Source organism: Hippocampus guttulatus, chromosome 18 (genome assembly GCF_054856545.1).
Source record: "Hippocampus guttulatus isolate MCC_2025c chromosome 18, RoL_Hgut_1.0, whole genome shotgun sequence".
NCBI classification, from domain to species: Eukaryota; Metazoa; Chordata; class Actinopteri; order Syngnathiformes; family Syngnathidae; genus Hippocampus; species Hippocampus guttulatus.
Window position 1 is genome coordinate 2468781 of NC_141278.1, and position 23403 is coordinate 2492183.

Here is a 23403-nt window from a genome sequence, read left to right on the forward strand (position 1 = left end):
GCAAGTCTTCCATTTCAGGTCAAAGTGACCCCCCCCCCCCCCCCCCGGTTCCAACAGTCAAATTCCCAGAGTGACTCCTACAAATTGACTCGGATGTGTCAATTGGAATGTTTTGAAAATTCAGCCCCTGCGACCAGTTTCACTCAGCAACATGAAATTTGGTAGACACGTCCATTGCGAGTAGACCCACAAAAAAGACTCAAGAACCCAAGCTTGATAAACCACAGGATGTCGGCCATTTTGGATTAAGGTTGACACTTAGGCCTGTTAAATCCACACTGTTTGTTCTTACAATGGCTATTGACCGTAAGGGGTCAGACGCTCACCACCGCGACCCTTTAGGCGCTTATTGTGAGTTATTGGGGGGTGGTGGTGGCCTTCTCCTTTTTGTGTCCCATTCTCCACCCGCAGTGCTATGGCAGGAGGCACACTTGTGGGATAAATCAGCTCCGTTAATGAAAGGGCCGCGGAGACAATGGTTTTTCAACTTCTTGCAACCTTTCTTTTCAGCCTCACTTCTCTCGTGGGGTTGAAAGATGCAGAGCAGAAGAACAAGACAGCTCAGCACCACCATCGTGTGGTGACTCTTGTATTGTGCATCATGAGTTGTGAAATAACCCTCAAAATATGAAGAGACATCCAGAGACCCTAATACCACACAGAGATTACTCTTTCCAAAGTCAGACCTGTTTGACAGGGGAAGTGAAAAAAAGAAAACTGAGATGCTGAGATGATAGACCGGTAGTTGCAGAAGTGTGAACCCACCCTCTCTTCTCTATGTATGTGTGTCTGCGCATATACAGTATATGTAGAGAGGTAGAGACAGAGAGAGAGAAAACCCGTCCGTCTCTTATATAGCACCTTTCTATCTTTGGTACTAGATAGATTAGATAGAGATTTTTTTCAGCTAGTAGTGTCCCCCCCCCCCCCCCTCCCCCTTGTCCATTTTCTTCACAAATTCCCTACAGACGGGCACGAAGGGCCACTTAGGATGATATTGCCTTGAGGGCCACGCTCACCACATGTTCAACTCATTTCCGCCGGCCATAAATACCAGCAAGTGTCTGCTGATTTATGGACACCCTTTCCTGCCTAACAAGCCGGTGGACAAATAGAGGAATTCTGCTTTGATTTACAATCAAGTCCCCAGGGAACAAGATGAGTGTGTGAGAAATGTTGACATGTTAAGAGTCAGAGGTGGTCTAAAAGGGGAAAAACGTCAGTTGGTGTGAGGCCTGGACACTTAGTAAAGCTCTGATGGCAACATTTTGAAGTGATCAAGTGCTTGAAAATAACTTGGACTTATTGCAGCCCATTAATGAATCACATCATGCAAAAGTATGATGTACTTTATTTTTTGTTGCGTTGTAAAAATTGAATAGAAAAAAACCCCCAACAACAAGTACAGACTACAAAAAATAAACCCTAACTAAAATTAATTCGGTACTTTCAGATGAAAGTGCATTCGGTAGCAAATTTTTTTTAAAATATAACACCTAACACGTCTAAATGGGGTTATTAGGATCCATTATAGATGGTCGGAAAAGTCTTTCTTCCCTCATTGTGATAAATAACATCCTTCGAATATTAAGAGTCCACTTTCCTTCGATTATTGACAGCATTGTTCAGCCCCCTGCCTCCAACTAAAACCTCTTTTTCTGCCGCCATGCCAGAATTGGCAACCCGTAATCACAGACGGGCTTGTTAAAGGCAGACCACGTTCAATTACAGCTGCCGTTCCGCAGGCATCTTTTGATTCACTACCATAAAATTGTCCATGTCGCATGACTGTAATTGGCAGCGTTTGTTTGAGGTTTGGCTTTCAAATATAAGTAAGAGGGGAGGCTGCGCTCTCAGTTGACACAGGAGCCAGACAGTGGCATCAAAACAGGAAGAATAATAAATGCAGCAAAAAAAAGAAAAATGGAAAAACATAGAAAGAGACAAAATGTGATTTTATCGACACGTTTTGTGTCTCAATGTGTCATCCTTAAAATGGGGTTGGGCATCAAGTTCAATACAAATAGGTGCTGTGGTCCTCCAAACGTTCACAGCCCAAAATGTGTCCTGTCTCAAACACAAATGAAAACACTGCAAGGGAGTTGTGATTAACTAAAAGTAACTTTTATTATACCGTGCACATTATAAAAAAAATATCACCAAAAAAAGTAATAAATTAACTGTCTCAGACAAAGATCTGTATCATCCTAATTTAGTGGTGAAATGAAGTAAGAAAAGAAAAGTGATTTTAGATAAAACAATACATGATAATACTAGCTGCTTTTCTCACACGGTCCTGTACACTTTTTGTAAACCTGTCCTTTCAAACACAAAAACAAAAAGGTTCCAAATATAAACAGCCAAATTAGCTTCTAGATTTAAACCAGTGCCATGAAACAAACTGTGTAAAACAATATATAAATAAAAAAGGGTCACAGCTGGTCCAGAAAAACCCTCAACACACACCCCTAAAAAGTCTGGACACAAGTTTTACGAATGTCGTCTGTGGTAGTTATTTAAATAGTGTAACAGGTCTCTCAAGTGTATTTGTTAACATTCACGTGGAACCATGACATGTTTCACACTGTTCTATTCAAGAAGCTTGTACAAAAACAAACAAACAAACAAACAATCCCCCGCCCAATCGAATCAAATCACATGGAACAAAGTCATCATCAGCTGACTTTCCTGCCCTGTAGTGTTGAATGCGGACGTCAATCTCAAAAAAATTGGATCAATTGTTGGAAGATTTACAATTACCGTGACCTCGTCCGCGTTACTGTGCATGAGCCCGTCGTCTGTGGCGTGTCGCATTGTATGTTAGCGTTAGGTTAGTCAACCTTTGTTTTTGAAAGGGTGCGCGCAGTCTGCTTCATGTGTTTGTGTTTTAACACACAGTGTTTCATTTGTTGTGCCCCACGTGGTAAAGTAGCCGTTTTGTTACGGGTCACAATGACTGTAACACTGATGCTAATTTCTGTGAGCGTTCCATTGACAATCAATGCTAGTTTTCCAATTGCCCATTTTGGGCGTTTGTTTGCCTTAAGCTAATGTATAAATGTCTTTGAAATGATATGGGTTTTGATGAATCATTTGGTGCTTAAATATACAATATTTAATTTGCTTTTGTTTCATTCGCCAGTTCTACAGTAAGATTGGAAGCAGCCATTTTGAGTTTTCTCTGATGGGGCCCTTTTGTGGTGTCGCCATGTAAGCCAAGCTTGTGTTACTAAACTTTTCAGAGGCACTAAGACCGAAGATTATCTTAAAATAATAATAATAATACATAACAATGAATTAATCATAAAACAAGTACGGTAATGTGTGGCCGTCATCAATTTAGGCAGACTTTTTTCAAACTAGAGGAAAAAGCCTGCTTCCCAGCCCCACCCCATCCCTCATTTAAGGCAATACCATTTCTGATTGTCTTTGGTCATGAATGTTGCTTCCTCCCCCAACTATGACATCTCATAGTTACACTAAAGACTGTGCGTGTGTGTGTGTGTGTTTGTGTCACCAGGCTTAAAAGTTCTGCTGCCTTCGTTTCTTGGCGTCCATGGCGTCGAGGATGGGCTGACGCTTGGCTGTGTAGCGCTGCCGTAGCTCCTCAATCTCGCGCTCCATCATGGGGTCCAGGGCGCTCAGGCGCATCTGAAGTTCCTCAAAGTCCAGATTCTTTAACTGCACCAACAAGAAGAGTGTCAATATTCAGCGCTACCTTGACTTGCGCCTTCCATTTGTTCCGTGTTCGACATGCAGGGGAGAACGGGCGTGCGGCTCTGATGAGATTTTTACTTAGACAATCCGAGCTTTGGTATGCCAATAAATTAAATTAAGCTTTGAAATCAACGAGCGACCACTTTCTCAATCGTGATTTCAATATCAATCAAAATAATCGTGACTATTATTTTGGGATTCATCCCCCCTCCCCCTTAATTGCCCATAATCACTCACAAAATCAAAGTCCCCGTCCTGGGGCACTTTCCAGTTATCCGGGAAGATGTTCTTGGACTGGATGTGGTAGCCTGGCTGTTCCTGAGGCTGGTTGTGGTTGTAGTTCTCCTGCTGACGTTGATGCTGGTGATGGTGCTGGGCCGCCTTGTTGGAGTCCTGCTTGTCAAAGTAGTCCATGAAGGACGGACGCATGGGCTGCTGCGGGGTGGCGTGCCCTGGAGGGGGAATGAGGAGATAGGCCCAAGTTATGCCGGGTTGACGAGTCTGCTGCCTCAACAGGCACAACACAACACACTTACTACACATCTCGTTTTCGTCGCCAGCAAGGTGGGCCTAACTTACTTGCACCTTCAGCCCGTTGATGCCAAAGAGTAAAATCTATTTTGGCTTGCTGCTTCGAGACGTAGTAACTACAAAAAAACACGTTCCCTCAGCGGCCCTTTCGGGCAGCCACTTGGTCACGCCAAAATGTGCTGGATGTCGCGTGTGCGCTGCTCACGCCTCATCGATCCCGGCTCCTCTTCTTCCTCCTCGTCGTCACTGTTGATGACCATGGTGCCCAGGTCGGATTCCAGCATGGTGTTGCCGTGCTCGATCATTGTCTGCGCCCCGTCGCTCATGGTGCCTGTGGCGCGCATGGTGCCCGCGCCCTCCGAGCCGGACTTCACCATGGTGCGGGAGTCCACCTCTGTCTCCTCCTCCTGGAGGAGGCAAAACAATCACTCAGCCATTTTGGGTCTTTTAATCTGTGAACACAAGTCCGCGTGTTCTGCTGACAGAGTTGTCGTCGTCTTCCTCGAGCTCCCTTTGCTGCTCCTGTTGCCTCTTGGCCTTCATCTCCATGGCTTCTGTGATCAGGTCCCTCAGGATGGAGACCGGCTTGGCCTGGCTGATGAACGGATGCTGTAAACGTGCGGTTCATAAATTAGCCAAATCTGCGATAATTGCGTTACAAAATTGCAAAACCTTTGACCCTGATGGGTTCCAGTTGAAGAAATTTCCCCCCTGGTGTCACTTCCAACTACGCTGACAGAGGCATAAATTATCATTTGGGGGGGGGGGGGGAACCCTGAAAAACGAAATGTGGCTCGGACCGACCCATCTCCCTTTTAAATAACGATGAAAAAAATCTTGGTCAAGGCTCTTGGAAGATACAATGCAAGATTCTCATTAGCCAAACTGGGTTTATCCTATCGTGAATAAGGGCGAGCGTTCAAAACACTTCAATCTTCACATTTCATTTGCTCTGGCCATTGAGCCTTTATCTATTACATTGAAATCACAACCCTCTCATAAACGGAATCCATAAATTAGTCAACTCAGTCACGTGTCTTCAAATGGTAAGTGGTTTTGAGTTTCATGATGGAAATGCTTGTAGGTAACCTGTAGGAGCTGAGTGGCCGTGGCTCTCTGCTCCGGATTCTTCACCAGACACTTCTTGACATAGTCTGTGAAGTCGTCCGACCACAGCTCGGGTTTCCGGAAGGTCGGCGGGGGGTTGGTGGGGATCATGAAGATGGCCTAAAGCGACGAGACAAGCGAACGAGGATTGCAAATAAGGTGTCGCATCTCCCAGATGAGACACACTCACCCTCATGGGGTGGATGTCAGCGTAGGGGGGCTTGCCCTCGGCCATCTCGATGGACGTGATGCCCAGCGACCAGATGTCGGCCACGCAGTTGTAGCCAATCTCCTGGATAACTTCTGGGGCCATCCAGAAAGGCGTTCCGATCACAGTGTTCCTCTTTGCCATGGTGTCCTTTTGAGTGAAAGCCATGAGTTTACTCTTCTTTGATATTTTGACAGCGGAGACACTACTAAAGGGGTTGCACGCAGCGCAAACAGGGAGGACAAAACAGCATCGTATATGACCGGCTGGTATCACGCGTCCTAGTATCGGGAGTGTTTTTACTCATCCGAGCACAGAAGGACAGCATTGGCGCCGATTCTGGTACCGGTATCGCTTCACCTCTCATTCAGTCTAAAAGGCTTCCTGTTTGTTTTTAACATCATAGAGCTACGATACCGTTAACTGTCCTGCCACCCCAAAGTCGGCCAGCTTGGCGTGTCCCTCCGTGTTGAGTAGAATGTTGCCGGCCTTGATGTCTCGGTGAATCTTCCTCATGAAGTGAAGGTACTCCAGACCCTTGAGTGTTGACTTTAAGATAGTGGCAATCTCATCCTCTGTCAGCTGGAAAAACAAAAACAAAAAAAAAAACAACTATTAAAATTACCGGTAGGCCTTTTTCGTTGGCGTTTTGGGGCACGGTTTGATTGACATGAAGCCGTACAACAGAAAGCATTGCTACTTAAGTCATGATAGACTGTTTTCTTGTGTTCAGGAATAACAGTGGTTACTTTTTTTTCACAGATTATGGTACATTTCTTTGTCAAAAAATATACAAATGTAAAATTTCTACAAATTGCGCACAATAATTTGTAGGACAAATATGCAGACAATACAATTACAAAGTGATTTAGTCAGTTCAAATAGGTTTCATGTGCAAGGGGAAAGACCATGAAAATTGTTTTCAATTTGGTCTCTTGATATCGTAAATTTTCATATTTCGTATTGATTCTGGCAACAAAAAGAATGCGTTTGATTGATGTGAGGACCGGACCCACCGTTTTGTTGCGCAGCCTGATTATATCAGAGACGGAGCCCGCCCCGCAGTACTCCATGACGATCCAGAGGTCTGTGTTCTTGAAGTAGCTGCCATAGTACTTCACGACGTAGGGACTTGAAGCAAAGACACCAGATCAGCGACTTTGCTCACAGACAAACTGCAAGGTTGATTCCAAATTTTGCTTTGGTTAACCTGTCACACTGCTGCATGATGGAAATCTCCTTGATAATCTCTTGCAGATCCGACTCCACGGGAACCTGCTTGATGGCCACGACCTGCCCAGACTCCTTGTGGATGGCCTTGAATACGCTGCCATAAGAACTAAAAAGACACAACAAAAACATTCATGTTGAGAGTACACATATGTTTTAGACAAGACAAAACCCTGATCATTTTAACATTATTCCCAGAAGCGAAAGCTGGTGAACGATTGTTGTGTGGAAAGGCAGATAAGTATCTGCAGGAAAACATGACCATTTTTTCCCCCCACAATAACCTGTGATGAAGGGAAGTAAAACAAACTTACTCACCCTTCACCAAGTTTTTCCAGGACATCAAATACTTCCTCTGGTTGCTTGGTCAAGCTGTCTTCACTCAGCTTTTTCAGCTTACTGTTAGGGAAATATATATATATATATATATATATATATGGAAAAACAACATTGAAAAGGCTAGTAATTCATACATTTATAGTGAATCATGATGAGTCACTGATAAGATATCAAAGCTTTGGTTCCACTTTCTACAAGAGTGAGTATGAATCACAAAGATAAGTTAAACAAATATGTAGTGTAAGTGACACAATAAGGTTCTGCAATATTACTAGTTATTTCTCGTAATAACCTACAGAAGTGTTGAGAAGAGCGACAAAGCTAACTACAACTAGCATCCCTGACTAGCTCTTCACCTAGCAAGTCACAAAGCTTGAAATTACAACCAACAGCCGATAGACGTTCACAAACCTTTTCGGGGCAGACTGCTCCATACCTTCGATTCAAGTGATACAAAAGGTGCCGAAATGGTGTTCGGTTGCGGTGATTCTCGTCTTCTATGATCACCGAAAGAACATTGTCACCGTCGTTGTTGTCTCAAAAAAATAGTAGCTTGTGGCGAGTGAGGTCCACTAGCTAATCGTGTCTTCTGACCAATCATGAGGCCCGTTGCTTCAGGGTGAGCGTAAACACTGCGCATCCGCGTTGTTGCAAACAGACCCACATTGAGCAGAATGACCAGTTTCTGGAATACGCAAGAGCAGCAGCCATTTTGAATGTGTCAAAACCGCCACGTAAAGTAATGCATGTCAAGAGACTGAAGTTCATAAAGAGACAACTAACAAAGTGCACAATGTTACCGCCTTGTCATTTTCCCATTAAAACACATACTAATATATTTCCAAAAAAACCCAACGTACTTCCAATTATTAAACATGTATCATCGCTGTAACAGTGTTACATGGTTGCGGTAAACATTCATGCAAACTAAACGTTTTTATTTTATCCTGTTTTATTTTGTTAGTTTATTTAAATATATGTTGTTTGACCATTTATTAGTTTTTGCAACCCTGTAATGTGGTTTTTCAATCAGGTTGTTTTGGCGTCTGTAAATGAATCTTTCTTCTGTTAAACACAGTAGATTTTATGGGAAAGTGGGGTGAGTGTGATCAGTTATCCACACGCCGTCCGTTAGGAGCAGTAGCGCCAAAGTTTTATTTGTGCCAGTAGAGAAGAAGCATTGGATCCGTGCTAATCGCTGATAAACAAGACGAAGACGAAAAGGAGCGATGCGTGGATCCGGACTATGAGAAAACTCTTTTATTTGGCGCAGTCTAAAGTTTGAGTGAAGGCAGACCTATTATTTAACAAGAATGAATCATAACCTGTTGATTTAAGTCAGAAAGGCCAAGTTGGCTGGTTCCTGTTAGCGGCGGCTAGCGGCCTACGCTAAGTAGAAGTAGCATACTTTACTTCGTCCGCTGCTTCTTTGCGGCGATTCGACAGGAGAAGCGCGTTATTTCATATCCATGAGGCTCTGGATTGAAAAGATTTGAGGGAAAAGTGGTGGTATCCCTGTGGGATAGCAGCACTCGATACCGTCCGCTAACATGTCTTTAGTAGCCTACGGCAGCAGCGATGACAGCGATGGTGAAGGAACGTCTTTGAAACAAGGCTCAGGGAGGCTCTTCTCCCTCCTGCCAGCCCCCCAAAAGCCATCTGGCTCGGGCAGGACGTCGAGTGACGACCTCCGACAAGGCAAGACGACCTTATTGTCAGGTTTGCCGAAACCCAAGAAGCGCACAGAACCTGTGAGGATTACCGTACCGGAAATCGAGAAGCATGACGTGAGTGTTGCGATGAGAGCTGATAGACGTTGATGAAGAAATGATCGATCATCAGCATTCTTATATTTGTTTGTTTGTTTGTAGTCAGACTCGGATGACGACGAACCGATGAAGAAGAAACTCCAGTCCCAGGTAGGAAGACCTCCATTTCATCTTGGATGGTCAAACTGCTTTAAAGCGTTTCTATCAAGACTTCTCAGTGCAAGGGACAAGAAGTTGATAGTTGAAGAATGGATTGTCCAATCTGATCAGTTGAACATCCCCGTGGGTGTTAAACTTCACACCTGTTGCGCTGCTCCTTTTCCATTTAGGGCGCAGGTAGCGGTCTGTCTTCTCTCCTGCCGCAACCCAAAAACCTGACTGTGAAGGTGACCGACAGACCTTTAATTCCCCACACGCTCACCAAGCGGCCGGATCCCAAAGGAGTCAGTCCGGGCACTCTCACGCCTGGCCTGCTGGGCCCCAGCGCGTCACCCTCTGCCATCAAAGCGGCAGCCAAGTCGGCGGCACGGCAGCTGGCCAAACAGATTGTAGCCACGGACGAGCACGAGGAGGACATCTCGCCACAGAATTACTTCTCGTTGGGTGAGAGCCCCGAGCCGCCGCCTCCGGCCGTCATTCCAAGTTACGAACCTGAGCCCGTCGTTGCCGCGGTGGAGCCGCTCCCCGCGCCGCTTCCTCCACCGCCCCCTGGTGACGAGCTGGGTCAGTCGGATGCCCCCCTTGACTTTGGAGCAGGGCACGAGGCGGCTGCCGCGTGGGGGGGCCAGTATCAGCGGCCCATGGCGGGACCAGAGTCTTGTCCTGAGGTATACACACGTTAAGTTTCATCATATAGAAGCTGTAACATGAATGGCATTAGTGACCTCATCTCATTCGACAGGGATACGATGGCAACCCAGCTTATTACCAAGATCCAAAACCCGGCTTGCCCGAAGACGAAGAAGCCGGTAACTCAGCCATGTTTGATGATGAAGCGGTAAGGAATCTTGGCTATTTCCTCCCTTTAAAAATATGTAAATAAATAAATACAACTACAGTGGAATATCCCAAAATACTCAGAGAGCTAAATTTAGAATGGCAAATGGAATTCAGGACGACAAATGCTATTATTGACGGAAAAACAGGCAAAGTATTATAACTGTACAACAGGAAACTAAATTGACTGCAACAATGACAGCCACAGAACAGGATAAGAGCGAGTGGTGCGAACCATAAAACGGGAAATGGAATTTACTGCACTCTATAAGCATTGTCTCTGTCCTGCGTGCAGTTCATGCGGCTTCAGGGCAAAAGGAACCGAGGGAAAGAGGAAGTGAAGTTCCTGGAAATTAAAGGCGACGACCAGCTGAGTGGCCACCAACAGTGGATCACCAAAAGCATGTCGGAGGAGAAGCAGACCCGCGGGTCTTTCAGCAAGGTACAACCCAGAACCACTCCCAAGAACTCGTCCAGCGATAACCAACTATTTCCGACTGAAACTGTTTTTCCCTTGCAGAAAAGGGGAGGAATGCCCACAGGACAACAGAGGCGCAAGCACCAGATTACATATCTCATCCACCAGGTGAGGCAGGCAAAACTTCCACATGGCCATATATGGTCAGCGTTTCCTCTAGCGGCAAGAGCCTGACCACATAGATCAGAGGTCGAGGATGACAAAATGTCCGCCGTCTTGTCATGAGGTCACCATCCCAATTTAATCCCCCACCAACATGACCTGTAAAAAGTAGTAACGGCAACAATTTTCGCATGGGGCGCAGACAGCAGGTTTTGCAAATTGATGCCCCGAAAAGAACTCTAAAAGTCTTTTTCCCCTCAGGCGAAGGAACGTGAGCTGGAGCTGAAGAACAGCTGGGCTGAAAACCGGATGACCCGCCGGCAGACCCAGGCCAAATACGGTTTCTAAGCACCATGCCCTTTGGGAGTCTGGCATGAAGGAGACTGGCGCTTTCTGTAGATTAAAAAAACAACCCGAATGCACATTTTCCTTACCCGTTTGTTCATGACTCCTTTTTCAAGTAAACAAAGTTCTCTTCCAGACACTTGTGGGTGAGTTTTAGATACCGCTGGGTTGTAAATGTATTCCTTTGTACTGTACGTATTTGCGCTCATGTAACAAACATTTTGTGTTAGTCTCGGTTTAGTGAAAGGACGTCACGCTTCCCAGGAAAGGTGCCAGAGCATTCACATTCGACTGGAGACATATTGATGTGGAATTTTGTATTAAAACATGGTGATGCACACCAATGTCAAAAGTTCTTACTGGTCCTTCGAAAATACACGCAAAGCTCATTTGTTATACGACTGTCTCAGCTTGGCCGCGAAAGAGGATTTCTGCCAGGACTTTAAAAACAACCAGGATGAGCATGTATTACTCCTTGCTGTGGCGAGGGTTCCGCTCAAGACAGGAGTGACTACCACGTCTTGGGTTGGCTTATCAGTGACTTGAAAATCATTAGTGGAGAATTTAATCCCTGCTGGAAAACATTAAACCTTTGATATATATTATTACACACATACACACACACACACACATTTCTCTGAATTTAATTACCTTAAATAGTTTGGGCTTTAGAGAGCCTTTACATCTTTAAAAACATGACAAAAGATAAAGCCATACTTTATAGACCCCCCCCCTTTTAAAAATGTGACGTTCTTCAATCATATCATACCCCATGCATTGAGATGCGTATTGAAAAACCTAACGGTACAACAATTTACCCCCACCCTCCACAAACAATTTTAAGGCAAAATACTGTGAAAGAGCGGCCCCACCCCAAAACAATTAAATAAAAACCTCCACACTTGGTTTGGGATCAGACACCACCTGCTGCGCTGTGGTCTTCACGAAGATGAGCAGTTCCGTAGGATGTGGAGCGGCTGGGGATCAGCCGGTGTCTCGCTGTGACCGTCGTGCAGCAGGTCAGGATGACGAAGCAAGCGCAGCAGCTCAGCGAGATCGTGGCGGCGGCCCACACCAGTGTGGTGATCAGGAAGGCGAAGTTGTAGGTGGTCCTGTGGCAGTACCGGGCTTTCCAGGGCATGAAGCTGGGCGGATAGGCGCCGTAGACCCAGGTGGAGCCTGCAATGGGCAAACCAAAGGCCAAAACCCGCTCAGGAGGACAAGCGCGATCAAAGACAACTGGATGGCACCGGGTTGTTTTCGCACCTGCGACCAACCAGCAGAACGTGAAGAGGTGTAGTAGGGTCATGCAGACGGAGATGAGCGTGCGCATCATGCCCTCCGCCCAGATGCAGCGGCAGTAGGTCAACGACAGAGCCAGTAAGCTGGACACGCCCAGAACCACAAGGTAAACTGGGATTTTGGCCTGCGCCGGGCACTGGCTCAGATGAGCGGCACCTGTTGATAGCGCAAAACAATTAGTGAAGACCTACGAGCGTTTGAAAAGTGAGCCTACCCAAACCGATGCCTGCGATCATCACCAAACACCACATGACGTTGGTCACCACTGCGAGAAAGCGGACTAAGGTTAGGATGAACGGCAGGGAGATCGACACGACCGTGAGAGAAAAGTTCTGACCGATGGCTGAAATGGGAACGTCACCGTGAGGCATGTGGTCCATCTTTGAACAAAAATAACCAACATGTAAACAAGCCCAAAAAGCATCCGCTGCTCTGATTCCGAACGATGTGACTGCGGCATCGGTTAGCTTTGACACAACTCAGGATGTGAGGACATGTTGTGCAAAGTCATTGCAACCGTGTCACGAGAGAGGAAGAAAAATAAAACAAAAAGGAAATCTGTTTGGTCGCGTCGTATAGAAACAAGCAAACAAGACACTCTTGCAAATGATTGAGATTGGAGAGTAGAAATCACATCAAAACGCTTTCTTCCAGAAACCCAAAGTCGAACCTTAAATTGGAACTCGAATGGGGACTATCGAAAAAATGTGTACAATACTTGACTTTAGACACTCCACTTGTAATATCACCGCCAATCGTTTACAACGTCACGCAGTTAAGGCAATAGCAACTGACACACAGCGGGGTTGTAACAGCTTGTTTTTTATTTCAACTTTTTTTTTTATTATGTTGTTTCAATGAGTTGTTTGAGCAGCTGTTTCTTACTTTCTATTTTGGGGAAAATGATTGAGCTTCCATGTTTTATACGAGTTGTTTGTCAAGTACAAAATGAAAAAAATGGAATATATAATCAACTATAATTATCAAACATGTCATTTCAGTTTCCATTTTTTAAAAGCATTTTCTTATCTGAATTTGTTAATGATTTTTTTCAAAATTTTCTCCAAGTTTTGGGGTCTTCGTTAGTTTTCGTTAACCATAATAACCTTGACATACAATCAAAGTTACGTTAGTGACCGCCATTTTAAGGAGACAATGGCTCGATCCGCAAGTGTTCTTTGACAATAATGTCAAAACAATCCACAGAGGTCCTTTTAGTGTCCTTTGTTGTAAATGTAAATTTCCCCAGTGTGGGACAAATAAAGGATATCTTAATCTTAGTCCTGTTTGTGGTTGTCACTTGGTGGCGCTGTCACATGGACCTGACTTGTCTCAGTCATGCCCTCCTCTTCCATTTGGTGCTTCACGTCCTCAGCGGCCTGCTGACGTCGCTGCGCCTTCAGTAGGCGCTGATGACTGGCCGAATGGTCCTCGTAGGGGACCAAGGACATGGGGACGCGGACCGTGTCCATTCCGTTCACCTGTAAGAACACATAGTGTGTGTGTGTGTGTGTGTGTGTGGGGCGGGGGGGATATGAAGTCACAATAATCTTCTTACCGTTACATCACACCAGTAGTCGCCCAACTCTGTAATGGGCTCAAATGGAAGCTTCAAGGCATGAGGAGGCACCACCACGATCAGCTAAAAATTAAGATAATATTCAGGACATCTGTTAGTCTTTTTTAAAAACAAAAATCTACTCTAGGTATAGAAATGTCGCAACCTTTACACTTTTTTTCACATACCTGCTGAAGAAATCGCCTCCTCACCACCTCACTAGTCAGTTTAAAGTCTTCCGAGGGCATTTTGTTGATTCTCAGCTTGCAGCGCTTCAGGTACTCCACTGTCTGGGAATTTAAGGCATAATCATCACCATCATCATCACTTTATTATATATATAATAACTAAAAGGTATGGTGCAATCCAGTGGTGTTTAGGGGGTGCAAGTGAGTTACATGAATAGTATTGTTTTACAGACTTTCCTCCATCCTCACAACCCCCCCCCCCCTCCAAAAATAAAAATAAAAAATGAAGTCACAGCCCCTCCTAAAATGTTTAGTTGGCTATTTCAATTGCTTAAACCACAAATAAACTGGATACTACAGATTGTCACCAAAACACCTGACAATGATTTCAAACTCATCTTAAATTACACTGACAGTGACAACGTGCCCTTAGTTTTACACTGACTTACCAGTTGTCCTGTTCGGGTTTGGACTCTTTCATCAATGGTGCCCTCACGCAAAAGCTGAACACAATAAAAAAAGAGAGGCCAGCGTTCAATTATCGCATAACATAACAGTACTGTGAAGCCCCCTCTCATGGGCGCACCCTCAACTCCTCCGCGAACATCTGCTTGTTCTCTGGAGACGGATACACGGCAAGCCCCTGGGCCAGCAGCTTGTTCCGCCCCACTGACTTTTTGACAAACACCGTTTCTCCTCGACCACCCAACTCTGTCAGAAAATAGATCAAATTGAAGAAAGATTTTTGTTGTTTTCGTATTGAATGCTGAGGGTGAGACTCACTGGGGACATTCTGTGTGAGGATGAGCTCCATCTTTTCCCTGGGAGCATGTTTTGTGTCCTCCACCAGCTTGTAGATGCGGTGCCTGCGGGGGTGCAACCTCGGGGGGCTGCCCAATTTGGACAGGGGCACCTGCCACCAGCGCTCCACCACCACAGTGCTCTGGAAAAACGGATATGCAGTTTACTAACGCAAAAAATTAAAAAGTCATCTGAACTGATCCAATGATGACAGTTCCAGACGATCAGTGTTCATGCCTCTGAGGTGGTGATAGTGGGCCGCCAACCAAAAATGAAAGAAATCGGGACTTTTATCGATGATATTTTGCTTTCTGGGAGGCCCGGTGATCCAGTGGTTAGCGCGTCGACCTCACAGTGCAGAGGTGCAGGGTTCAATTCCAGCTCCAGGCTCCCTGCGTGGAGTTTGCATATTCTCCTCGGGCCTGCGTGGTTTTTCTCCGAGTAATCCGGTTTCCTCCCACATTCCAAAAACATGCATTGCGGTGCTGATTGAGCACTCAAATTTGTCCCGAGGTGTGAGTGTGAGCCTGGATGGTTGTTCGTCTGTGTGTGCTCTGCGATTGGCTGGCAAACGGTTCAGGGTGTCCCCCGCCTACTCCCCGAAGACAGCTGGGATAGGCTCCAGCACCCCCCCCCCCCTGCTACCCCTGTGAGGATAAAGCGGATCAGAAAATGGATGTATGGATTTTGCTTTCAGAGCATAGTAGTGCGTTAAGTCGCGCATGTTTATTTCCCCCCTCTACTTCTCTAGTGTTAACTTTCTCAACTAAGACCTCGGGGCTCTGTACATACGGCGAGTACCGACAGGCCCTTTGCACGGTATCCCATGTTCGTCATTGTTTTTCATGTTTCTTGTGCAGAGCGTGCCTGTTAAGTCCAAATTACCCCATGGGGATAAATAAAGTTTTCTGAATGTGCACGTGTACGTGTCTGTGTGTGCGTGTATCCGTCTTACGCAAAACATATCATAATGAAAGATTCACATAAAAGATTAAAATAAAGCAGACGCTGACCTGGACAGGAGTCACAGAAAACCCCCGGGTAGTGATTTGGTCGAGCAGATATCGAAGGGCACGGCGGCCGGAGCTCAACATGTCGAACGAGCGTATACAGAGCGATAATTATCAGTTTCCTCACAATACTTCCTAAACGCGTGTTTTTAAAAAACGCTTGTTCGTAATCTGTTAAATCATCAAACGTTTATTGCTTAAAAAAGCGAGTGGAAAGTACGCTGATGGTAGCGTGAGGACCTTATTGAAATAATAGAGGTCCGAAATATTGCCTGATTAAAAACTGCATTAAACTGAAAAAAAATTCTCTACAATTATGCTAACTATAAATTCGTGGTAATTCCTAATCTTTTCTAATGCTAATACGCTTTTCGTGCCAAACGTAAGTAAAAAGCAAGTAGATAATTGATGATAGTGTTTTCGAAAAATCCCAACTGAACGAGTAGTCCCGAAAATAGCCCGAATTAAATGTATTGCACTTTCGAGATAATTTAAATATCTTTTATATTATCGTCAATCAAAAAATAATGTTCGTATTATTAACATGGCGATTTGAAACATTGATTAAATATATTAGTTATTATGAATAAATTATGCGATGTGCTTATGTTATTTACGGTTTTCACAATTATCGCCCCCTTGGGTGAAGCCTCGCAAGAATGTAGAGTACTCTGAATTCACCTTCCCCTTCACCGTCACGCCTCTACGCAGGTTTCCATATAAAAACTCGCTTCCTCCAGGTTCGCCTGTCAGACCAACTTTGGCACACACAACCACGCACTAGCAGTTCCTGAATAATAGAAAGATGTCCACTCTCATCAGAAAGATTATTAACACCGCGAAAGCCCCGGCTGCCATTGGCCCCTACAGGTAACAAATAAATATTGTATTGATGGGTAAATCTGAGAGGTGTGTCTTAACGGTCGTTGAACGCAACCGATGACGCTTGTAAAGTGAAATTAGGAGCAAAAAGGCCACAAAGTCCAAACTTTCTTCGAAGAGCAGCAGGTGACGCAAATTTATGGCGACGATTCGCAGGCAGATTACATACACGGAAAAAGCTCCGGTGAGACAGGAAATGTACAGGTAAGATGCAGGGAAAAGCCGCTTGTAAACACATTTATATATTATTGGTTTCTTTCTTGTTGTCATGTTTTTGTTCGTAACGAGTACACGTGTCGAAGGGCAGTTGTGTGTATGGACCAATCAGGATACTTGTGGGCGGTAACCAACCGTCGCCATCGTTTTTAAAGGACAACATCATTTAGTCACCATTCAAAACAACCGGGAAATAAGAATAAGAGACATATTATCCAAACTCGCTCGCTGTAAGCCTTTTTAGTTTTGGTCATTTTCTCCACCAGAGCATGACCGAAGAAGTTGAATTTAGCCTATCGCTAACGTTATAGCCTGTGTTCGAGTGATATTAAAGATGAAACTACCGGTATACGCGCCTTCTTAGTTCATTCCGCATGCTGCATAATCCACGTTGTAAGGTTTGACCTAAACCGTAGTTGGTCAATTTATTTAGGTTTACTTTTTGTGTGGGACAGCTGCTCTTATACTAGAATTCCCATGTGCATGACGTCACTACACGGCACCAAACGATAACAACGAAAAAAAAAAAAGATCCAACGAAGTCGCTAAAATGACACGGAAGGGGAAAACTGCAATTTACCATGCGGCTTGAGTGATACAAACTTCCAATTCGTGGTAGGATCATTGCTGTCCGCTTGGGTTCGCCATTGTCACATACTGCAGCTTGCTGTGAAAAAGAATTATTTTCCCTCATTTTTTCCCATTTTTCATTTTTCTTTCTTTCTCTCTTTGTATACAACAGACCAACACAAAGCAGCGAATAATTGTTAAATGGAACTATAATGATAAATCTTTTTTCAAATCTGAAAATCCTGGTCACAGGATGCATTGCTTGGAAATCCTAATCATACTGTCCATTTGTTTTTGCTCAGCCAGGTGGTGGATGTGGACAGGACACGGGTACTTTTCTGTTTGGGTGGCATCGCGACAGATCCTTTGAGAAATAAATGGGAGGGATTAGTGAGGGTGGGGTATTATGGGAAATGTGCACCCGAAAATAATGGTTATCTCAATCATGATAGTACGTCTTCAGTAAGTCTTGCTATTTGTTTTTGCTCAGCCAAGCAGTGCTGGTGGACAGGACCTTGTACATCTCTGGTCAGCTGGGCATGGACGTGGCCTCTGGTGGGCTGGTCCAGGGAGGAGTGCAGGCTCAGGCCAAACAGGTTATGCGTACACATATAGATTGTCAGTGGTGGCAAAACTACTCATACTCTGCGTTTAAGTGGAAGTACACATGCAAAAGACTGGTAAATGTTATTCCTTAGGCTCTGGTCAACATGGGGGAGATCCTGAAAGCTTCAGGCTGCAACTACACTAACGGTAACATTTCAAGTCTCGGTGTGATGACTTTTTCTTCTTATGAAACAAACCTATTTGTCTATTTCAGTGGTGAAGACGACCGTCCTGCTGGCGGACATTAATGACTTTAACTGCGTCAATGAAGTGTACAAGACATGTAAGTCAGTGCTGTTATAGTTCATGATGGTTGATTGGGCGGTTTGATTTATATCGTATGTAGTAGCACGTTTACGGTCGACAGTTATCTTCATTATATGTATAAATGAACAGAAGACAACTGAGAGGTGAAATGGAAGCCGGTGAGCCCACGACGTAGTCGTAAGCAGACACCGCCACTCAGGAGGTCACCGTGTAACGTGACCTCCACCAGAACCACACACAATGCTCAGTTCAGCATCCTCTCCGTTGTCTGGATTCTGTTCCAACACCAAATAAAGCACAGTGACCTATAAGATTAGCGTTAACTTGAAAAAAAAATAGGGCACCATTTTTTCATTGAATTTAGATTTTTTTTTAACTATACGCAGGTGACACTATAATTTTGTTTTTGATATGTAAATTTTTTAGGTATTTATTTTTTCTTCCAACGCATCCGACAACTGAGGTAATTTTGATCCCGTGTGAAGTCTGCCTAGTAACAAGTGGCGCCTGCCGTCGTGTCGCCAGGAAAAACGATCCATGCAGGTCTCCTGCACCGGGCTTGTTAGTTCAAATCTTCATTTTGTCGCCAAGTTAGATAATTCATCACAATCATCATTGACTCTTGCCGTCTTTTCTGCAGTTTTCAGCAGCAACTTCCCTGCCAGAGCTGCCTACCAAGTGGCGGCACTCCCCCGTGTGAGAAACCCCTTGACACGTCTACACTCGCAGCTTTACTTCCACTAATTTGTATGAGCATTATTTCAATTTGGTTCAAATGTTGTTGTTTTTTTTTTAAATTCTCTCCAGGGTGGTCTGGTGGAGATCGAGGCGGTGGCGGTTGTCGGTCCTATCGCCGACTCTTGACTAGGCGGCCATCTTGCCAACAAGTTATAGCACCACGTTTTTTTTTTCCAGAGACATCTTCCAACAACTTACGCGGGTTGGCTTCTGATTTTTTCACTCCATCTCTGAACTCGCTGAACTACTTTCAACACTGGCCTTTTAATCGAAAACCCCACGCAATGGAAAAAGCACTTAATTTGCCAGTTGTTTGGACTGGGGTGCAATGTTAGGCGAGTTACACAATGAAAAAAATAATAATGTAGCTCTGCGCCATGAGTAGCTTTCATGTAAAGGTTTTTCATGTTAAAAAAAAAAAAAAGTACAACTGTATAACAATCTCAAATAAAAGAACCTGGGCAAGAAGTGTTTTGATTCCGGTCATTTTATTACACTTTGTCGATCGCTCTTAATGGCGTTTAAAATAACGGGTTTCAAAAATGCCTCAGAACTTTCTTGCAACTGTACATAGAAAGGTTAAAGAGAAAGGAATTGATTGTCATTGGATTTAAGATGTATCACTTTAAACAATGCCGCAGGATATCATATTCAATCAAATGAATGGTTGTTTGACCTGTTGTATTTCTGCAAATTGCCTAAATGTAAAAAAAAAAAAAAAGGTAAACTGTTACAGTAAGCGCATGGTGCAGCAGTAATCCCTGAACTTTTTTTTTTCTTATGCAAGTATTTTATTTCAGAGAGGCGTCTCTTTCTCCATTGAAGTGGGCCAACGACATTGGTGACTTATTTTCTCGGTCCGAGCGTACATATCGATTCATAACTTTTGGCATTTTGGCTGTGGTGTCGCAGGCGATGCAAAGCGCTCTCTCGAATGGATCATGAAGTGCTGTCGTGAAAAGGGCGGGAAGGCACACGCTGATGATGTCACAGCTTCCCCATCTTGGCAATTGGACAGGATGTGGACAGTGTGGTGGCCGATTTCAGTCGATTGAAGCTAAGCGGAGGGGGAAAGAATATGACTCCGAGTGACTGTACTGCAAGTCAACGTGGTTCGGAATCAAATGACTCCAATCCAATTATATCGGAACATTTGAAATATATCATGTAGAAATAGCTCTCATATTACTTGATGTTTTGACTTTCGTGCAGTGGAAGCCTAACCTTATCACCTAATAAACATTGAAGTGCGATACATCGGCGGTTTATTGGAATGCAGATGAATTCACTGCTTGTGGTTTTTTAAAAAAAATAATCGGGAAGAGGACCATGAAAAAAAATGATCGCATCTGAAATTGGAATCACAATATTGAGGGGAGGGGTTATTGGGGGGGGGGGGGGGGTTTAATCCCATTTGGACTATTTTTCAAAATCATTCAGCCCTGCTAAAAAGGGAGCTCACCTGGTGCCTCCTCTGTTTCTTGTTTTGGTTCCGTCGAATCTGCGGCTTCTGCTTGAGCTGATGCTAATTTGGGTAAAGGTCACAATAACACAATGTGAAAAGAGATTGTCGTCCTACAGAGGAATGCGTGACAAGGGGTCGCAAATTTCCAATACACAAGACAACAAAGGATCAAAAGGTCATGCCTCGGCGCCTTAAAAAAATAAAATGAAAAATCACCGAAAATGTTTCCGTGTCCTGTGCAGCCGCACGTATGGCGCATGCCGGACAGCAGGAAATGTGCAAGTCCAAAGGCCTACTTTAAACGTTGCTGTTCACCTCGTTGACCGAGCACAGCAAGTGGGGCAAAAAGGACTCAAACAGGGAACAGTCGGACACTTAAATGTTTGGACAAGTTCGAGTGAAGTTCCGCTGGAAAGATTCAAGAGCATTTTAGGCTCATCTCGTTTTCCCACCCCAAAGCCCAGCATCTGCAACTTCCACTGACCGTTTTGTGAAGGTGCGATCTGAGGGCTGGCGGCCGCCTCCGCTCGAGGTCGGGCGGGGGCGGTATCGGCGTCGCCCTCCATCAGCTGCAATTGCGCCTCCTGCGCTGTTGCTTTCGCCGTCTCATCATTTCCGTGGCGGGATTCTGCCGACGGCGGTGGGGGGAGCGATGTCCGGTCAGGAACGGTCCCGCTTTCCTCGGCCACGTTGCCGTTGGCTGTCGCCGTGTCCGGAAATGAAGGAAAATGCATCATAAAAGTGTGGACATAATTCCTGGGCAATTGTGCCAGAATTGTTCACACGCTACACTGAAGTCAAAGTGCAGATATTAGCCAAATACAAAGACGACGTAGAAGTGCTGATGAAACTCCAGTCCTTTTAGACTGGGGCCCCTCTGGTGTCTTACCGAAAGCCAACAGGCTCAACTGTGCTTTTCAATTGGGCAGTGATTTTGACATTGGACCAGCAAATTGGTGGTGTTGTTCAATCCAGTTTTTTTCTTTTCTTCTAAGGCAACTGGCTCAAGTGAAGCCCCTCCTTTCGCAACAGAATTTAGAAACGTTAATCCAACGCTTGTGTAAAACCTCGGCTGGATTACTGAAACGCACTTGCTTTTGGAGTCAGACGGTCCTCCCACAAGCGTCTCCAGTTGGTCCAAAACACTGCTGCTGGCCTCCTAACTGGAGGTCGTTGGAAAGAGCACATCACTCCTATCCTAGGCACCGTGTGCACTTTGGAGTTCATTTTAAGATTCTTGTACTTGTTTTTCCATCTTTAAATGGTCTTCGTTCCGTTTATTTGAGCGCGATGTTCACACACATGACCTTAACTTGACTGTGTGTGCGTGTGCGTGTGTCGCTATGCTTTTCGATGTTTGCATGGCACCGTCTCTTTAATGATTGACACAGAGAGGAGGAAACCAACAAACTCTCTCGCTGGCCACTTGGTGAATCTTTGATTTTTTTTTTTTTCTTTCAACCTTTACTACCGACCACAACATTCGGTAGATCCCATTTTCTGAAAAAATATTACAAGATAGTCTTGTAAAAATCTGGCTTTACAACAATAATAATCCACACTTTTGATTGACATCGTTTCGGGGCTAACACATGGCCCTCACACTGTATCAAATCGATACGGCATTAGGTACTGAGATTAAAGTCCAGCTTCTAAAAATATCATCAATGTTCAATTACATTTGTTGTTCACTGAGACATATTTTGAGAAAAATAAATAAATGCTATGTTGAGTTTTCCCGCCTCAATGATATGAAATATTGTTGTCGTTAGGCTGTATTGTGAGTAACTCAATAATAGCCACATCTAATACACGCCACAGCAAACCACATTTTGTGCAGTTGCTTTCTGCATGAATATTATGTTATAAAAAATAAAAAAAGCAACAGAGCTTATTCTTTCAAGAGTTTTGGTACCTGGGCTGCTGGTTCCATTGCTCTCGTCTGTTTTGACTCCAGGTTTAGTCGAGTCCACCGCTAAAGTCTGAGAGCTTGTGGAACATCCCATCCTGTTCGGTCCAAACAAGCTTGGACGGCAAGGAAAGAAATAGTTTGGAGGTTGGGATTTTTGCCCCTTTGCCTCATGCGTGGCGAAGCATCTTGGGGTGGTTCCCCCACTGTTGCGGTGGTGGACTCAAATGAGTGACACACGTCTGTGCAGTCAGTGTCGGTCGGATTTGTTGTTGACTGTCACTCAGGCTGTTTCCAGGAGGCTGGCAACAAAAATACATTATTCAAGTGGTCAGCAGCTTGCTCGTGTGCAGAGGCTGCCCCGCCTCACTGGGTGGTGACACGACTGTGTGGAAAGGGGGTAAAAAAACAAAACTGCATAGTATACAGAATGACCTCCTACCTGAAGTTGCTGTTGGTCAAAACTTTCAGTCTTCAGTTTGAATTGAGCATCCGACTCTTTTCCTTTCAAGACACTTCTCTGAACAGACTGTTGGGAGGAAAAAAGGAGAGGTCAAACAATCGTCTGAGCTCTTGAATCATCTCAGTTCATGATACTGAAAAGGATGTGACGATTCCTCTGGCTAGCCGATGATGAGCACACAAAGACATCGCCGGTTGACTCAATTTTGCAGACTCAGTTGAGACGCAGTGGACTCGGATGAGTCGGTTGATTGACTTAAGTTAGCGCATTCATCATAAATGATGCGGACTCCAACCGATGAGTTGGACCAGTTAACCGACGTCTATTGGGTCAGACTCTGAAGATTCAGTAGTATCGGTTCACTCCCTCGAGTTTGCATTTGCATCTGTTGCTATTTTTTTATTTGTACCATAAACCTTTGTCACTTTTGCATGTTTTACATCAAGTTAGTTCGATTCTTGTGGTTCTATATTTAACTAACTCAATTGTTGGCTCCAAATAGGTTGAGACAAATGACTCCACTGCACATGCTCACGTAGGGAATTTTACATTTAGACTCTAAATGTAAAATCCTCCAAATTTTAGAGCGTTTGAGCGCTAATTCCT

At 44.6% G+C, this 23403-nt stretch overlaps 6 protein-coding genes across 10 annotated transcripts; 2 read left to right on the forward strand and 4 right to left on the reverse strand.

Moving 5' to 3' along the window:
- Positions 1 to 2102: 2102 nt before the first annotated feature.
- On the reverse strand, positions 2103 to 7700 carry stk3 (serine/threonine kinase 3 (STE20 homolog, yeast)). 2 transcript variants are annotated; one of them, XM_086137075.1, is made up of 11 exons: positions 7569 to 7700; positions 7112 to 7192; positions 6774 to 6902; positions 6580 to 6694; positions 5981 to 6145; positions 5546 to 5713; positions 5338 to 5475; positions 4732 to 4857; positions 4454 to 4655; positions 3955 to 4169; positions 2103 to 3681 (listed from the first exon to the last, which is right to left on the reverse strand). In XM_086137075.1, exons 3-11 carry the CDS (start codon positions 6788 to 6790, stop codon positions 3523 to 3525), a joined length of 1305 nt encoding a protein of 434 aa, XP_085993201.1. In that variant the 5' UTR covers positions 6791 to 6902; positions 7112 to 7192; positions 7569 to 7700; the 3' UTR covers positions 2103 to 3522. The 2 variants fall into 2 exon arrangements, with proteins under 2 accessions (XP_085993201.1, XP_085993200.1); XM_086137074.1 differs by having other exon boundaries at positions 7544 to 7700.
- Positions 7701 to 8275: 575 nt separating this feature from the next.
- Positions 8276 to 11162, forward strand: prcc (proline rich mitotic checkpoint control factor). 2 transcript variants are annotated; one of them, XR_015103770.1, is made up of 8 exons: positions 8276 to 8919; positions 9004 to 9051; positions 9231 to 9728; positions 9803 to 9898; positions 10193 to 10339; positions 10418 to 10483; positions 10739 to 10968; positions 11053 to 11162. XR_015103770.1 is itself a non-coding variant. In XM_086137076.1 (7 exons), the coding sequence occupies exons 1-7, from the start codon at positions 8683 to 8685 to the stop codon at positions 10823 to 10825; spliced, it is 1179 nt and encodes a 392-aa protein (XP_085993202.1). In that variant the 5' UTR covers positions 8276 to 8682; the 3' UTR covers positions 10826 to 11162. The 2 variants fall into 2 exon arrangements, 1 of the variants encoding a protein (XP_085993202.1); XM_086137076.1 differs by having other exon boundaries at positions 10739 to 11162.
- A 288-nt stretch (positions 11163 to 11450) lies between these two features.
- On the reverse strand, positions 11451 to 12774 carry LOC147190549 (transmembrane protein 272-like). Of its 2 annotated transcripts, XM_086137081.1 has the most exons (4): positions 12462 to 12774; positions 12339 to 12389; positions 12089 to 12280; positions 11451 to 12001 (listed from the first exon to the last, which is right to left on the reverse strand). In XM_086137081.1, the coding sequence occupies exons 1-4, from the start codon at positions 12502 to 12504 to the stop codon at positions 11736 to 11738; spliced, it is 552 nt and encodes a 183-aa protein (XP_085993207.1). In that variant the 5' UTR covers positions 12505 to 12774; the 3' UTR covers positions 11451 to 11735. The 2 variants fall into 2 exon arrangements, with proteins under 2 accessions (XP_085993207.1, XP_085993206.1); XM_086137080.1 differs by having other exon boundaries at positions 12339 to 12774.
- Positions 12775 to 12926: 152 nt separating this feature from the next.
- Positions 12927 to 15961, reverse strand: mrpl9 (mitochondrial ribosomal protein L9). Its single transcript, XM_086137078.1, has 7 exons — positions 15685 to 15961; positions 14654 to 14813; positions 14457 to 14581; positions 14320 to 14373; positions 13871 to 13972; positions 13683 to 13766; positions 12927 to 13605 (listed from the first exon to the last, which is right to left on the reverse strand). Exons 1-7 carry the CDS (start codon positions 15763 to 15765, stop codon positions 13402 to 13404), a joined length of 810 nt encoding a protein of 269 aa, XP_085993204.1. The 5' UTR covers positions 15766 to 15961; the 3' UTR covers positions 12927 to 13401.
- Positions 15962 to 16382: 421 nt separating this feature from the next.
- rida (reactive intermediate imine deaminase A) lies at positions 16383 to 19428 on the forward strand. Of its 2 annotated transcripts, none has more exons than XM_086137083.1 (6): positions 16383 to 16551; positions 17840 to 17945; positions 18048 to 18102; positions 18170 to 18238; positions 18863 to 18918; positions 19030 to 19428. In XM_086137083.1, the coding sequence occupies exons 1-6, from the start codon at positions 16487 to 16489 to the stop codon at positions 19084 to 19086; spliced, it is 408 nt and encodes a 135-aa protein (XP_085993209.1). In that variant the 5' UTR covers positions 16383 to 16486; the 3' UTR covers positions 19087 to 19428. The 2 variants fall into 2 exon arrangements, with proteins under 2 accessions (XP_085993209.1, XP_085993210.1); XM_086137084.1 differs by lacking the exon at positions 16383 to 16551 and adding an exon at positions 16617 to 16767.
- A 1-nt stretch (position 19429) lies between these two features.
- On the reverse strand, positions 19430 to 22978 carry LOC147190552 (uncharacterized). The gene is made up of 5 exons (XM_086137085.1): positions 22777 to 22978; positions 22341 to 22636; positions 20910 to 21125; positions 20423 to 20485; positions 19430 to 20017 (listed from the first exon to the last, which is right to left on the reverse strand). The coding sequence occupies exons 2-5, from the start codon at positions 22429 to 22431 to the stop codon at positions 20004 to 20006; spliced, it is 384 nt and encodes a 127-aa protein (XP_085993211.1). The 5' UTR covers positions 22432 to 22636; positions 22777 to 22978; the 3' UTR covers positions 19430 to 20003.
- Between the last annotated feature and the right edge of the window lie 425 nt (positions 22979 to 23403).